Here is a 16,266-nt window from a genome sequence, read left to right as displayed (position 1 = left end):
AACAACACTAAGGAAAAAGTGGAGTCCAGACAGATCTGGGTCAGCACTAGAGAAACCCAGCCAAACGAAAGACCAAGCTGGACTGATGGGAGTCAGGGTTCCACAGATTAAGTGCAGTAGAACGTCTCAATAACATCCAGCTTTTTTTTGGTCTTTGGAAGATTCCATCATGGCAGAGTATTTTTGGTTGGACGGATAAACATATTTGAAGCCTTGAGATATCTTTCTGCATTGCCTTTATTCAACTAGAGTAAAGGCTTCTTGGGCCAGAAGCAACATAGTTGGATGCTTGGGAGTGGACCAGGAAATGGATGGTGATTGGCGAAAATGGAAGTGACCTGACAGTTTCTGCTCATCCCTTACCTCTGGCAAGGACTGCTTAAGGTTGGACACTCAACTTTGCTGGAAAAGCAGTATGCAGGAAGCTGGTTTCCAGGCTACAAATGCTTTCACAGGTAACAATCTTCTGTTGTCTTGCAGATATTTATAACCTTTTGTTGGGTAGGCGTTAAAGTAGTTTGCGTGACAATGGACACCAGCTGCTGATATAATGTAGACCCCTGTTTCATGTATAAAATCTGTCATAAAGATGTTGAAAGACGCTTGAATTCTGTATAAGGTAGCACAGCAAGGCAACATGTAGTTGGTGTTTAGGAAGTAAAAAAAAGATATAAAAAAGTTGTCCCACGTGTAGAATAGATAGAGGGACATGTTTAAAATATGTTCATCTCTACTAAACATAAGACATGGATGCATGAGCAGGTGTCCCCAGCCTGATTTATTTTTTTAATGTCTGTTTACTGCACTAGTTATTGATGAACTATGATATCCTGAAGGATTTTTTATGTTCTGAATGATATTAATGTGTGTTGGGGTTCAAGATCACTGCCCAGCATCAGCAAATTAGATAAAGTGAAAATTTCCAATTTCTAATATCATATTATGTGAATTGACTCTTGGCTTGGACCTCAACTACAATTTCGAGTTGCTTCTAGTCTTTGGAGTATGCTGGGTAGCTGCTAAGTCGAAGTGGTCACCCTACCGGGATGCTCACCCGAAGGAGATACATGAGGCTAAAGACCTGCAGTGCTAGAGACTCCTTAGTTGTCAAAGACCATGGTCCGTCTGTGGACTAGAAGTTTTTACAGCAGTCTGGATATTAAGACACCGTCACTTCCCCTCCCAGTGTGTCTTGAGGGTCATACATAAGTCCCCTCTATTTTAACTGAAAATGTAGGTCTTCCAGAGAAGAGAGGTCTGTCTATGTCTGACATTAGTGGCTCTGTAAAGGTAATCTCTTGAAAAAATGTTTGTGCCTATATAGTAGGCAAAACTTTAATAATGCTCTTTAGTATGTTATTCAACTAAACCTTACCAGAGCTATCGTTTTAGTTTTTCCACTGAAGGTTTAATGATAGAGAGTGGGAGAGAACAAAAGAAAAAACTGTCCCATTACACCCCATGGAAACTTTTCAGTGGGTTTAGCCAAGAAAGATGGCAATTGCATACTTGGGGATTCTGCTGAATCCATCTATGCACTTACAGTGTGTGTGGGGGGGGGGGGTCTATACGCCCTTAAAGTTATTCAAGCTGCTATTGATCCCAACAGTTATGGTAGATGAATGTTGGAAGATATAAAAAGCAAGCATCTTGAAAGTCTCTGAATTAGATTACACCTTCCCACAGTACGGTGGTAGGAAGGTGGAATTATAGACAGATGGCTGATTTTCATGAGGACAGAATTTAAAGCCTGGTCAGCCTGGTGAGGCGGGAATGCAAGGTGGTCACAGAATGTGATGTTAGGTGAACCCTGTTCCAGTGCGTAAGTAAACTACTGGGGGGCACAAAGAGCCAATGCTTTTTGCTTTACCTGCCACCCCGCCCATGCTAGAAGATGGCAGCTAATACTCAGAAGTGCACTTTTGATGACCTAACTTACAGCCAATATAACAAAAAAAACCTCTAGGTATAATTCTACTAGAATTACATAACTAATTTAAAATATGTAATCTATGACAGTCTTCATAATCAAAATTTCATTTTTCCACCTGAATCAAAGCAGCATTTCAACCCAGATGCATATATTCCTGTTTGGTTTGCTGATGTGTATACAGCTCATTTATTATCCAAAAACTGGTTTTGTTTGAGTAATAGAAATTTGCATTTACCAGGGAAGGCAATGCAAATTCACACTGTTATCTTCAAAGACTTTTATTCTTTTTACCCACAAGGCAAGTCCAATAACAGTTAGATCATAAGATTTGATAAGTGCAGTGAGACTTGTAGAATGTCTTATACACTGATTAAACACTTTAACTATTTGAGAGACAAAGACAACTGTTGCAACCCTAGCTGCCACTTAATGAGTCTATTCTAGCAGATGACAACAGTCATGTTACCAATCCAGACAATCCCTAGACAATGTACTCATACACATCATACCGTATAGGCTGGGATTTCACAAACATATTTTATTTTTCCAAAACATGGCTTAAGATTTCTCTTAATTACCATTTTTGTTAAAGCAAGAAACATTTTTAAAAAATTTACATTAACGGAAGTTCCAACAATAGTGCTTCAGTTCTACAGGGCAGATGTTCTGTTTGGGATCTGCATTACATCTTAGATTTGGGTAAAAAAACTGACATTTTGCTTGAATGAACGGGTAGTTCTTTGGCATTACAGTGGTAGTACATGTGTTCCTATGATTTGCATCACAGCCTTGTATCCCTTCAGTGGTCAAGTAGATTTGGGCTCAAGCTATATAACTCCTAACCAAAAATGGGTTTATGATTAATGATGGTAGCATTTTATCATGTGCTCATTTTAATGATGATATTGTAACTGCCGTAATGACAGTGTAACATTTATCTTTAATCATGTAATAAACAGAGCAGCTGGTAATTTGATTCCATGTCAGGTTTTCAGCTACGTAAACGTAAGATGGGCAGATGGTCTATCGCCTAGAAGGGAACCTTCATTCAAAAATTACATAGTTTACTTTAAAACCAGATGCAAATATGCTATCTTCTTATGCATAGAATTCATTTATAGAGCAAAACGTAATTACAATATATATTGTAATTATCGGTTGTGGTCCTTCACCTACTTGCTAAAACGGGTGTGCAAACTGTGGCATATATTTTAGTGCCAATTCAGTCAAATGATGGGGCTTATTGTATCATATGATGTGTATATTTTTAATGGAGGGTGAGTGTTAAGCTGTAGAAACAACTATTTGGCTCTTTCTAAAAACTATAACATTTATTATACATTTAAAAATTCAGTCCAGCCATTGTATCACAAATAAGTCTTTGTACTACATACTGTATTTGTAGAGTGCCTTTGAATAAATGGCACTCATCAGTGTGGTAGCAAGTAACTTTCTAACAATAAGCAAAATGCATAGTGCTGAATTCCATTAAATGACCCATTGTCCTGTAAGGTAGTATAATTTAACCCATTAAGGACAATGGGCGGTCCCTAAACCCATTGAAAACAATGCATTTTGAGCCTGTACATGTTTGGGCTTTCTCGTTAAGGGGTTAATATTGGTTCCCTGAAAACCTTAGAGACCCACACCCCACTGTCACTGAAATGGAGAAAACAAAGTAAACTATAAAGAAAAAACAGCAACAATGTAATGAACAAAATATTTGAACTTCAATAACATAAATGAAAGCAGTATTATAATAATAAAGATCTATGTTATTACTAAACAATGACAACATGTAAAACATAAGCGTACAAAATAAATAGAAAGTACCTGTTAGAAAGAAAATGAATGAGAAATGTGTTAAAGTGGCCTTCTCACAATATATGGTATATATATATATATATATATATATATATATGTATGTATATATATATATATATATATATATATATATATATATATATATTGCTTTATAGGAATAGGTTGAGAGAAGACATAGAGTTCATCAAGTTCAACCCTTCCCGATACCCATATCTTCTGATCCACCAGAAAAGTCTCCAGTCAAAATTTTATCTAATATTGTCCCACAGAAGAAAAAAATCATTTTCTAATATATAGTCAACAAGGTAACAAATTCATACTTTAACCCAAAACAAGTTAATAATAACAAGGAAAACAAAAATGCAAAAATGTTTTTGTACGTAAGCACCAGACTATCCTCCCTTCACAACAACTTCAATTAAATTGTCAGCTTAATATCCCTGACAGCCTCAACAAGGAAGAATGCATGGTAAAGTACTTTGTGAGTACATTAAAAGGCATTCCATGAAATATTTAAAAGCAATTTAAACACTTGCCTTATAGAGAAGCTGGAGCTCCTCACCTTGTCCATTGTCAACAATTGATGCAGCCAATCAGTTGCATGATGTTCTCCTACTAAAGTCAATGGGAGGGCATCTGATGCAACTCTCTCCCTGCAACGTTCACCATGCCAGAGCTGACTGGGTGTAAGTATATAATGTGTCATGAGGTATGTTCAGTCGTGCTCCTTTTTTGCACGCAAATTTACAGGGAGGTAAAAAAGGCAAATGCGTATGGGGTTTCGGGAGAAGGGGACACCAACAGCAATCATATGAATGCTATCCCTTTAAATAGAAGTTAGCAAATTAGTCGCAAAACAGGCCAACAGTTACGTAAGTCTGACCAGTTTTTTGTATTTTAAATCTTAGTATTCCTTATTACTTAACATAATTAAAGTTATTGCAATATCCCAAAACCACCAAAAATGTACAAATACCAGTGATTGTGCCCATCATTAAAACAGTTTCTAACCTGTAATGATCTTGTCATCTGTTTCCTATCTCATTTTGCCACGCTGTTAAGCCTAAATTGTTACCCACCCCAGACCCACATCATATGCTTACTCCACCAACTGTCCCCATGCCACTATGCTTCAGAGAGCTGGTATTCATATCTAGTCACTCTACCCTTTAACCCCTTAATAACCAATGATGTGCCTGGCATGTCATGGCATTAAACACTTAAATGGTGTTGCTGTGATGCTTCGATGTTGTGGTATTCAGCAACACCGAGATTGGGATCATTGGCCCCTCCTTGGGGCATCAACGTCTTCCATACACTGTATGGCGGTGGACGCCTGTTTTAAATGAGCTTCAATGTTGTCGCTGAAATGCCTGGATAGTGAGGCATTCAGCGACACTGAACACCCACCCCTGGATGCGCTGTGACCACTCTGGAGAGCGGTCACATGTGCCACTGCGAGAGATTTTGCCTCTTGCAAGATAGTGGCATCCTTTAAAAAAATGAACAAGTTTCCAAGAGGGTCTCACCAGCTTTCTAATCACAGTGTGGTTAGTAAAATATTGAAAAAATAATTTAAAAAAAATTGGATAAAAATAGCAAAAAAAGCTAGTGCTAAAATTAGCGCTGTATCTTCCCAAAAACCATGACATGGAAAGAGTTAAAATGCTAGCATTTCAAATACCTAAGGGGTGTCTTGTTTGATGGGGAAAATGGAGTGGCTGGGTTCAAAGATGTCCCAAAAAGGACATAGCGATAGGATAAATGAGTGCAATTTTATTCCAAACTAGAGCTGTAAATCCATAACTGAAGTACAATTTGTGTGGAAAAAAAATCCTACAAAATAAATTACTACCACAAAGCTTGACTAAGGGTAGTAGTAGAATTACTGCATGGAAATGGTTAAAGTACCAGCATGTGAAATACCCTGTTTTTAAATGATATGGTTTGATGGGGTAAATTGAATTAGCCGGCTTCAAAGATTGCCCTATTAGCACATGGGGCAGAATGGCCAGATCTGGAAAAAAATGGTTTTGAAAACGCAAAATGCTACTTGTACTTATTGCCCCAAAACCTGCAAATATTGAACAAAGTAACACAAGTTAAAGTTGGAGACCGAAATGTTAGCAATGTAGAACAGCTATTTTTTTTTTTTCAAATTATTTTGCTTTTCATTACTCCAAAGGAATCCCGAATGCTCCGCTACTTCCCTGCTGTAAATCCAAAGTTGGAGAATATCCAGGTGTTATTACACAAATCTCTGGTCATATGTGAAATGAGCAGATTTAACTACTTTGAAGATGTGAACATTCCAGAGGAGTTGCTTTCAAGGACCTCATGCTGGGATAAGGGATACATTTTGTTGCATAATTCATGAACTTTTTTCATGCCCATAGAGAGCTGCTGTGCATTCTGATTTCAAATGGGCTTTAATGCCCATACAGATTGAATTGTCTGGCCTATGAAATTGCTTGGAAAGGAAGGGAATATTCAAATTAAAACTATTCTCCTGGCCTAGCAGATTAACTATTTTGTTAGTGTAACTTTACATTTTTTTTTTAGGCTCTGCAATGCAGTATATACTATTAAAGGGCTACATTTACATGCCTTGTACCCCTAAGGAATGCTCACTACAAAGTGTATTGGTATTCTGTGAAAAAATATGGCAGAGTTTTCCTCCAACATTGACGTATGCATGAGCGGTTATCTATTTTAATGCGTATGTTACTTCTGAAACAAAGTAGGCTGGTGTTGATCTGTCAGCGGTCTAAAGTAAATGGTTTGTGTTCATGACTGGCTGAGAACATAGGAGTTATAGTTCGGAAGCAGCTACAGAAGTTAGCTGCAGGCTTCCACAGGCTTCCACAGGCATATAGATGGTGTCTGTTCATCTGGGTTTAACAAGTTGGTTAGGTAAAGTTGGCTGGGGCAGCCTCGCCAGCAAAGTATGCATATTAAAGTACTTTGTAAGTAATTTAATATACATTAAATAAACCTATTAATAAAATAAGACACTTACCTTTAGGGGAAGCTGCAGAGCCGCAGTTCACTGCCTCCTCGTCACTAATTGGTTGTTTAACTTGATAACCTGCTCTGGAGTTTATTAGCGGTTAGTATATTACATGGGCACAGTTTGTGTTCTACAGAATGCCTCCGTACATATAAAAAATTAAAGAGGACCAAATGAAAATTGACCACTGCAGTAAGTGGCTCAAGTGTGTGAGGTTGGAGTTTTCCCCTAAAATAAAATAAAGTACCGTGGATGGGGTTCTGGATACAAAATCAGGGTTAGAAGTCAGAAATAGTGGTGACAGAGATCAGTTTGTTCAAGCTCTCAGTTACTTGAACTGTGGGGTACTATCTATTGCTTTAGGCTAGAACTCATGGTCTACTCAATACAAAAGGGGTAACTTATTACGGTATATTTGTAAAATATTGTTGTAGTTGAAGCCTTGTTTTAGGGTCCATCCTACCAGCCTAGTCAGCGGCACAGCATAATAATATCTCTCCATGCCTGCATGGGTCAAGTTGTCTCTATGTTTTGGTCTGGTAAAATAACCCAGGTGGAGGTGTAGTCCATAATCTTTAGGATCAGCCTTTGGTTTTAAAACATTTTCTTGATGAAAAATCAACATGAACAAAATCAAATGAAACTAACCAATACAGCCTCTTAGTTCTAGTCCAGAACAGTTTGACAATGGTATACTTTTTGACACAGGAGAAATTGTAACCTGTTTTTCTTATGTTACCTGTTCCCGTATGGTAAGCGAGCTTCTAGCTATTGGAGCTATTTGACTAAAATGAGTAATAATATGCATAAAAAAGGCTGTACTAATAAAGGCAGCACTTGGAGTTAAGCAGGATTTTATATGTTTCATGACACTGCCCCTTTACAACACAATAGGCAACACAAGTGATTGAGAACCTGAGAACTCATGTTTAACTGCTGGCCTCTTAATTATACATAGATTAAAATCCTAGCACTCCAGTGTGTGCATATATTAAATGGCAGAATTAATCATTTACATTGACACCGACATCTGACCCCCGAATAGTAGTAGTAGTAATTAAGGTACATGCACGGAACAAGAATCCTTTGAAGACAAGCAAAGAGCTGAAAATTATTTAGTTTTGTATTAGAAAAAAGTCGATTTTATCACAAAAGGAACTAATTTTATAATCTCAATCTCAAACATTACACAGCTTTAGTCTTGGAGACAGAGAAACCCAAAAAGCAGAGGTATAATTAGTTGTTCTACTAAGCTAGTGTAGCTTTTCTAATTGCTGCTTCTAAACATAACCATGATGCTTCGTAGCCTGTGTAATATATACATTAAAGAATAACTGTTGTGGCTTTTTCAATTGGTGCTTAATGTTTTTTTTTTTATTGTTCTGCTGTCTAGACAAGCCAAATGGACATTTAGGTTGTTAATAGCCCACTCAAGGTTACTTTTTTTAATTTAGTCATGTCTAGCTAGAAATAAAATCTCCATCATTAGGGCATGAAGTTGCTCCCGGGAACTGAATACTGCAACTGGCATCATTCGTTTGTTCATTGTCTATACAGTTTGCTGTCTTCAGACAGTTATTTCCGTTGGCCACCACTTGAGAAAGTGTTATGGTGTGTGAAAGGGATGTCTTTTCAGTGATGAAATGGTTTGGGGTACTGATACTATCCACTTAATGTTAGGAAATAGAAATATATAATACAACGTTCCAACATTTAATGGCTGGTTTCTTCCAGACAAAATAAAGAGGCGTTCCGTAAGCTATATTATCTAAATCACCATGCACCAAGTTCCTTTTTGGTCTCAATAAGCTAAATTACAATTGTTTTAAACATACATAGCACAAGCGCCAGATGTTGAGTTCAAATATTGGCTTACATTCATGGTTCGGAACTCCATGGTGTCTAATCCTGATTACTCCCAGTGTCCCTCGCTCTTGATTATTTTCTGATATGATGATGTGTGAATGCCATAGTTGAACTCCTTCCATGAATATAAAGCACTCAACAATATCTTCAAGCTCTGACAACTTGGGGTTTCTATAAAGACAAATATTGTACTCATTTGGTTACTGCAATTAGCAAGTTGCTATGAAAAATCTTCTTTCGTGACTTTTATGTTGAAGACACTCACTGTCTTCTGCTATTTACATACATTTATGGCTATATAACTGGCAACAATAATTTTCCTCCCAAGTGCCCTTTCATTCCCCAATGTACCCCATTTCTAGGAGCTCAGAAAGTGTGGTGGGGATTCCTGCAATGTGTATAGACACAACACGAATTCGGTTTATACATTAAATTGTGTAAGTCAAATATATTTTTTTAAGTATCTTTCTTACAAAGTTACAAAAAAAAATCTCAGGAAACGCCATGGCAAGCCATACCACTAACGCCAAGGAGACCAATGGAAATGTTTGGAGGTACGGCTTAATGGCTCAGTCAAACCTTTTTGACTGTATGAATTAAGATAATTAACAGACGGCCCTCCTGCTCTTCCGCTAAGTTTTGGGAAAGGGGGTTGTGGCCCAGAACATCCTGTATTTAACTAGGTTAGTGTCCCTAATCATTTGGAAGGCTCAGGCACACCTCAGTCTAGGGTACAACTGAATGCATTGTGAGAAGCACCACAATACAGTGGGAGTGGGGTGTTTCATTTTCTATGTCGTTTTTACCTGGTCTTTTTGTGCTAATGATCTACTTTTTTCCTTTGTTTCTTTGTATGTGTTTCATTGTTGTGTATGCGTCTACATAGCTGTTGATGAAATTTACCTAAAAATTAATTGACATTTCCATAATTAGATTTTTTGTTTTCATCTACAGATGTATTAATGTTTAAATTACTATTCTTTAATTGTTGAAATAGGAATTATTTGGAATTCTAATTCACCTTCACAATCTCTGTGATGGGTTTTCCAGGCTGTCAGATGAAAATAACATAATTCTATTTATAACATGGGAGCGTGTGGGAGGAAAGGCTGCATGCGGTGTGAATTGTCCCAGATGGGGAGATAAAGGCCATTGCTATATTCTCCATCCTATATGGCGTGATCTGTTTTTTGCTTTCTGGTAATATTTATTGAATTATGAAACACTGACATTCAGCATTTTAAAAAAGCAAGTACTTTAAGAAAGCGAAATAAATAGAATAACGCAGATCAAGACAGTGAAATATGTATCTGCACACTGAGCGTGAGACACTTGAAAATGTTAACCATTAATCTTCTGGGTCCAGCTACAGTCTTGTAGGTATATAAAAAGTTTTGTTTTCATGGCGAAACAGACCACATTGATGACCACACTTGATGATGCAGAATGTTACGTATTTATAAGAAGTATACCATAAGCCACAAATAATGGGCAATACAAATACGAAATTCCTGATGTTCGGAAAAGACGGAAGAACTTGTATGCATTAGCTCCAGAGGGGTCAAAGACCTTCATCGTAACCATTCAGTTATTAATGTTACCCACAACTGGACATGTTTGCTAACAAGAGTGTGAAATTGAAATACCATTATTATGTAAGTTATGTCAGTATAAAAATGATCAGGAAAGACTAAGAGATCAATATGTATAGGGTGGAGGAAAGAAGAGAGAGGGAAGATTTGATATAAACATATAAATACTTAAACGCCCCTCCAGTACTTCCTTTTATTTTAAAGAAGGGAACATGTTAGAACAACACAGGGACGGACAGCCCTGGAAATATTTCTACACCAGGCCCATATATTTTATTGCATGGTCGAGCTCAAGGGAAAGCAGGAGCCTGGGCGGGAAAACAAAATTTATTTGCCATTGTGTGAGCTCTACAGAGGTAAGCTGCGAGCCTGCGTTTCACGGGCGTCAAGCCCATACCTGGGTTTGACCCGGGTAAAGCACCACTTCTCTAGTTCTCTGGGTCAATACTCGAATCCTCCGTGTCGCGGGAGTGGGGTGTTTCCCGCCATGTCAGCGGGACTGCCCACCAACATCGCAGGACCACGCGTTGACATCGGTAGGCAGTCCTGCCCGCATCCCGCAAGGGAAGGCTCTGGGTAGCTGGAGCTCAGAAGTTCCTAGGTACGGTTGGGCCACAGATATCAGCGTGGCCCCAGTTCTGCTTGGCTGACACCTAGATCGGCTAGAGTACCAGGAATTAAACTGGTTCCCCGTAAGCCAGTCTGGACCTTGGAACAATAGGTCAAAATCTAAAACTAGAGCGTCAGAGGCTTAGCTGTAACATAAGGAAGTTTTACTTCACTGAGAGAGTGGTTAAGTGAAATGGCTTCCCAGCAGAAGGGACAGAGGTTAAAACAGCAAGAGAATTTAAGCAAGATATGCTGAATCTAAGATGAGCCCAAGGATAAGTCTTTGAGTCTTTTAAGCAGAAAAAAACAGATATGCAAATTGGCTGAATAATAATCATTTCCATGATAGTAAGGTTTTTGTTCCCTTAACCCTAAATGAGCACTGGCGCCCAGTGTTGTAGTCCCTTTCCTGCCAGCACCATTAGTTTTTATGAAAATAGATGTAGTATTGGGTTTTGGACACAAACCTTAGTTCATGGGAATGTTTTAGGGGGGATAGTGACTTTCACTGTAGAGGTGAAGCATATACACATGTTAAGTCATGACTAGTTTTCTTCCTAGTTTTAGGGTTTTAACCATTGTTTTAATTCTGTTTCTCTTCAGAGTGCAAATTCACCTGCACCAGTGGCAAATGTTTATATATTGGTTCACCAATCTGTAACCAGCTGAACGACTGTGGGGATAACAGAGGTGAAGAACACTGCCCCCTAGTGACCGAACACCCACCTCCAGGTATATTCAACTGTAAGTACAGATCTCATGCACTCGGGGCTTGGAGCCCCTTTTAGTTTTATTCTCTTTGTGCGTTATCATGTTTCCGCTATCAATCATTTAGCCAAAAACCAGTGGCAAGTATTTTAACGACTGCTTGACGTCAGCGTTTGAAGGAAGGGCTGAATGGCGGAGTAGAATATATTTTGCATTTGTGTTTGTACAATTTACATCAAGTGTTCTTTGATCTACAGAAAAGCTTCCTCTTGATGCTGGCACTGAACGGAATGTAGACTCAGCATAGTGCTGTAATAGCTTGTCTGTTAAATTGTCCAGCTTACCTTACTCATGCCAATTTCTTCATGGTTTTAATGTGCGTTAGGATTTGTCAACTTCAAAATGTAAAACTATCAATAGGCATTTAACTGCATGTCCTAGTGTGACATGCCCTCAGATATTTTTTGTGTGGTTCTATACAACATGTAATGTGTAGCTCGCCTTAAAACTCTGGTTGAGGAGATCAGAGATCTCCTTTGTAACCAGCTCATATACACAGTGGAGAATTGTGAATGGTTGGAGCAGCTGACATCGTATCCCGGCACAAAACATAGTGGTGAGAGGTATCTGGGGAACTGCCCTGGGCTAAGCATCCAGCCAGAACATGCCACTAAACTACCTCTGAACTGTTTTTTCATAGGTGCTCTTGAAATAGTTAATTGATCTTGTTAGATTGAAAGTTTGAAGACCCCTAGATTTTAGAGGTTTAACCAACATATCCTTAAATTATTTGTTAAAGGGACATTCCAGTCATCATATAAAGTTTTACAGTTTCCCTTTTGCAAATGAATGGGGGAATTCTGCACAACTCAACACCTCTGTACATATATACAGAGGTCTGACTACAAGACTAAGATCCAGATCCCCTGCAGCACCAGTGCTGGCTTGGAGAACGCTGCGTGAGCAGAAAGTGCTCTATTTGATTTCAGCGGAAACACTTTAATGCCACTGATTGGCTGTTTCAAGCAGCCAATTAAAGCAAGAATCTTCTGACCATGAACGAGAAGGGCAAGTGCAGCAGCAGGGCAGCGTCTTTTTTCCCCTCATGTTAAATACCTTAATGTTTTTTGTTTTAGAGTATTAAAGACTCACAGAATAATGTAATATGCATTATTATAATCTGGGTGCTATCAACAACTGCTATTATTCAGTAATTTACTGGATATTTGGGTATTTGTGAGCTGCCCAACCACTAGAAATAACTGCAGACAACCAAAAGTGCATTTTGATTTTCTGTTCCATATACACAGTTAACAGCTGATGCTCTTTCAGTGAATTTTGTACAAAGTAAATGTGCTTCCTCTGCTGCTTTCTTGGAAATGAAATTCCTGGTGGACCACTATTTTTAGACGAACTCTGCTTGATCTTTGTAGCCAGAGGATTTACCTCTGTCTATGAAAAAACAATCAATAACTTAAAGCAGGGAACGGATTTTCAAGCCTTGCTTTTGTGATGTGCTCACATCTACTATTAATGGTGCGAAATCCGCTTGGCGCTTTTAACAAAACCTGAAACATTGGTTTTACTTTTGATTATGGATTGAATAAGTGGTGATGGCATATAAACCTTTGTTGTTGCACTAAACACAGAGTTTGCGAAACAGTAAACTGAAATTGTCAAAGTTAATACATATAATAATAAAGTTAATACATATGACCATAGGTGGGATACGCTTACAGCGTCATAAAGCGAGAGTTTTTTGTTTGCATCAAACCTTCTCAGTTGCAGAAAGGTGGGGTATGATATTGGCCCACATTGTAGGAACAGGTATTAAACTACTGGTGCCATGTTAAAAACAAATGGTTATTATAGTATATGATAAATATTGATATCCTTTGTTAGATTTTATAGTCAAACTGTGTTTGTGAGCAAAAAAACATTTCTGCACTTTTGGATTTGCTTTCCCCAACAGCAATTTCCTTTGGGACTTGGTACATTTGTTAGTTTATGTGCACGTCTGTGAACTAGATTTCCAACTATGTTTCCTTTACATGAGTATACTATACAGGCAAATGCCTACAACAAATGCACTAGCCTACTACAACGCTCCATATTTACCCGATCTGCCACTCCAGCTGTATGTGCCCAGCCGTACGCACGAGCAAATGGGCTAACCTTAAGTGACAAGGCTGCCCCGTCACCCCCAGTCTGCCATGAGACTGTATGTGACTACGCTAAAAAAAAATCCACATATTTTTGATTGTGTGTGTGTATGTGTGTATAAATAATGTATTATAGAAATACAAAAATCCACATACACACACACCAAATTATGTGGACGTCCCTTATAATTAGTGAATTTGGAGATTTCACCCACGCCCATTGCTAACGGCACACAGTGCCAAGATTCTGACTGTCAGGTTAGGTTAGAGTCTGATGCGAATTGAACATTACCTGCCTGGCTACGTAATGCCTACTGTAAACTTTGGTGGAGAAAAAAGGTTTTGGGCTGTTTGTGGTGCTAGAACTAAGGGGTTAGGTCCCTTAATCCCAGTGAATAAGCGTCTAAATACCATAGCATTTAGTGACATACATTCAAGACAATTCAGTGCTTCGAGAAGGCCTTTTTCTGTTTCAGCATGACAATGTATCCAAGATCACCATGGAAGAACTCGACAGACCTACACCGAGCTTTAATAAATGCACAATTAAACACATTTGGGATAAATTAGAACACAGACTGAAAGCCAGGCCTAATTGCCCAATATCAGTGCCTGACCTCAATTATTCAGGATACTGACCTAACAAGGATCCTTTGAAGGATGGCTTTGAAAGAGGGGCCGTTGGATGATGTCACTGGCTATGAGTTTAAAGTCCACCCACAGTATGCATGGGACATCAGTAACTTTGTTGCATCACACAGCAAACAGGGAATTGAGTCTAGATAACTCTGATTGTGGTGGTTACAGTAGATTATAAAATGCACTCAAGAAAAATTTACAAATATTTGCAGAGACCTATATCAATATAGATCAATGTACTTGTAAAGGTTGAACACTAAAGGTTGGCAAACCACATCTGGCAGTTTTCCCCAGTTCATTTAAAAAGAAAACCGCAGATATTTAATAAAGCATTAAATGGCGTATTTGCTATATTATTCTGATATAAACACAGTGGTATAAGTTAGATTTGTACTAATTTTTGCAATATATTGTTGTCGCAGACAAAAATAACTAATACATTCTTATAATCACTGTACTATTTTACACATTAGCTTGAAGGCTAACAGATCTACCAAGGCCTTCCTATATATAGATTCAGTTAAGAAAAGGGGGAAGTAGAGCAAGATAATATAGTATAAAATTAGAATATCACTTTTGAAAATGTTAGAATTGAGAAAGTGGATAATAAGGAGAATAGCCTACCATCAGATGTTGTAGAGCATATTACCCAACTCAAAGCCACTATAATGTGTAGAATCATCAGGGAATAGGTTTATAAATGTGTAAATAAAATAGTATTTTTACTAATGGCTCACTAAGTTACACAAATAATTACGAAACCACATAAAAAGTCTCGATGAAGCACTCCACGGTCTAAGCGCTCTTAACAGAAAGATAGACCTCTTTCTAGAGAGATTCTAGTCGGAATGTTGGGAGATAAGGTGGAGATTGATTGACACTTCCAGGGACAAAATACGGTAGGTACGTAGTCTGGATGGGACACGTTTTTATCTGCAGTCATCAGATTGTATATTGTTAATAAATTGGGCACAAAATGGACTCATTGAATAACTGCCTTTAAGAATTTGCAACAGATTCTACTGTACGAAATTTATTGGTGTAATTACGTAGCCTAATGGTTCTATCCATTTTACTGACAACTAATCAGTCTGTCTCAAAGTAATCTCCGCAGATGTTCTAATGGGTATTTGCTGTGGTATTTGGAATCTCCACCCTGCAGGGTATGTGTAGTGTTAAAATGAGCAGTCTGTTAGATGGTACCAGCCTTCTATAATTAGATTGGATTCTAGAAATAGGCCAGTAGGCATGCTGAGCTGGGGTTCTGCAATGTTTTCGTAGCAATGCTTGTCTGGTAGCCCGTATCCATAACTTGCTGTATGTTTCCTGAAAATGTTATATGTGCATGCGTAATGACATACCGTAATGCCCTGTAATAATTAACAATATATACTGTATACATGTATGTAAGGGCATTTGCGATGCCATTTTGTGATCTGTTTTATATTTGCCCGCCTACTTTTGTCCCTGTCCTCTCGTGTGCCCTCCCAATATGATTTCTGGAGATACCACTGCACACTGATGAATGAGCTTTTGCTTTAGCAGTGAGCAGATGTCTTCCCCCTATCACCAGATGTTGCGTCAGTGGGTATGATGGAGAGTGAGTGAAACAGTGCGGGGAGTGTCACTCACAACTCAGTCTAGTAGTACTACCTATGGGTTAGCTGGTTGGCACATGGCAGCTCAGCCCTCTGGATGACCGTTTAGCCTCTGGTTGACTGGCTGGCAGCTAAGCCTCTGTGTTGGATTTAACATGTTTGCTGCTGGCTAACACAGGGCACTTGGGAAAGTAAGTGTCCTTGAATGGCATTTAGGAAATATGGTCACCCTACCCAGGATGGAGCCTTGGTATTTTATGCAGCACGTCTATATTAATTTGGTAGATTTTGTATTTTAACAGAAGGAATGATCGGTATTTGCTTA

The 16,266-nt window shown here is 38.4% G+C and overlaps 1 protein-coding gene across 1 annotated transcript in view; it reads left to right on the top strand.

Moving 5' to 3' along the window:
• LDLRAD4 (low density lipoprotein receptor class A domain containing 4) overlaps positions 1-16,266 on the top strand; it is a 150,796-nt gene that overhangs the window by 70,544 nt on the left and 63,986 nt on the right. The window contains exons 3-4 of the mRNA XM_053468011.1: positions 1-455; positions 11,438-11,578. The exon at positions 1-455 is cut by the window's left edge and continues 17 nt beyond it. Coding sequence (XP_053323986.1) covers positions 416-455; positions 11,438-11,578 — 181 coding nt within the window. The 5' untranslated portion in view covers positions 1-415. The remainder of the gene's footprint in view (positions 456-11,437; positions 11,579-16,266) is intronic.

This window comes from Spea bombifrons, chromosome 5 (genome assembly GCF_027358695.1).
Source record: "Spea bombifrons isolate aSpeBom1 chromosome 5, aSpeBom1.2.pri, whole genome shotgun sequence".
Lineage (NCBI taxonomy): Eukaryota > Metazoa > Chordata > Amphibia > Anura > Pelobatidae > Spea > Spea bombifrons.
The sequence above is the reverse complement of the archived record's forward strand: the minus strand, read 5'-3'. Positions and strand labels throughout refer to the sequence as shown.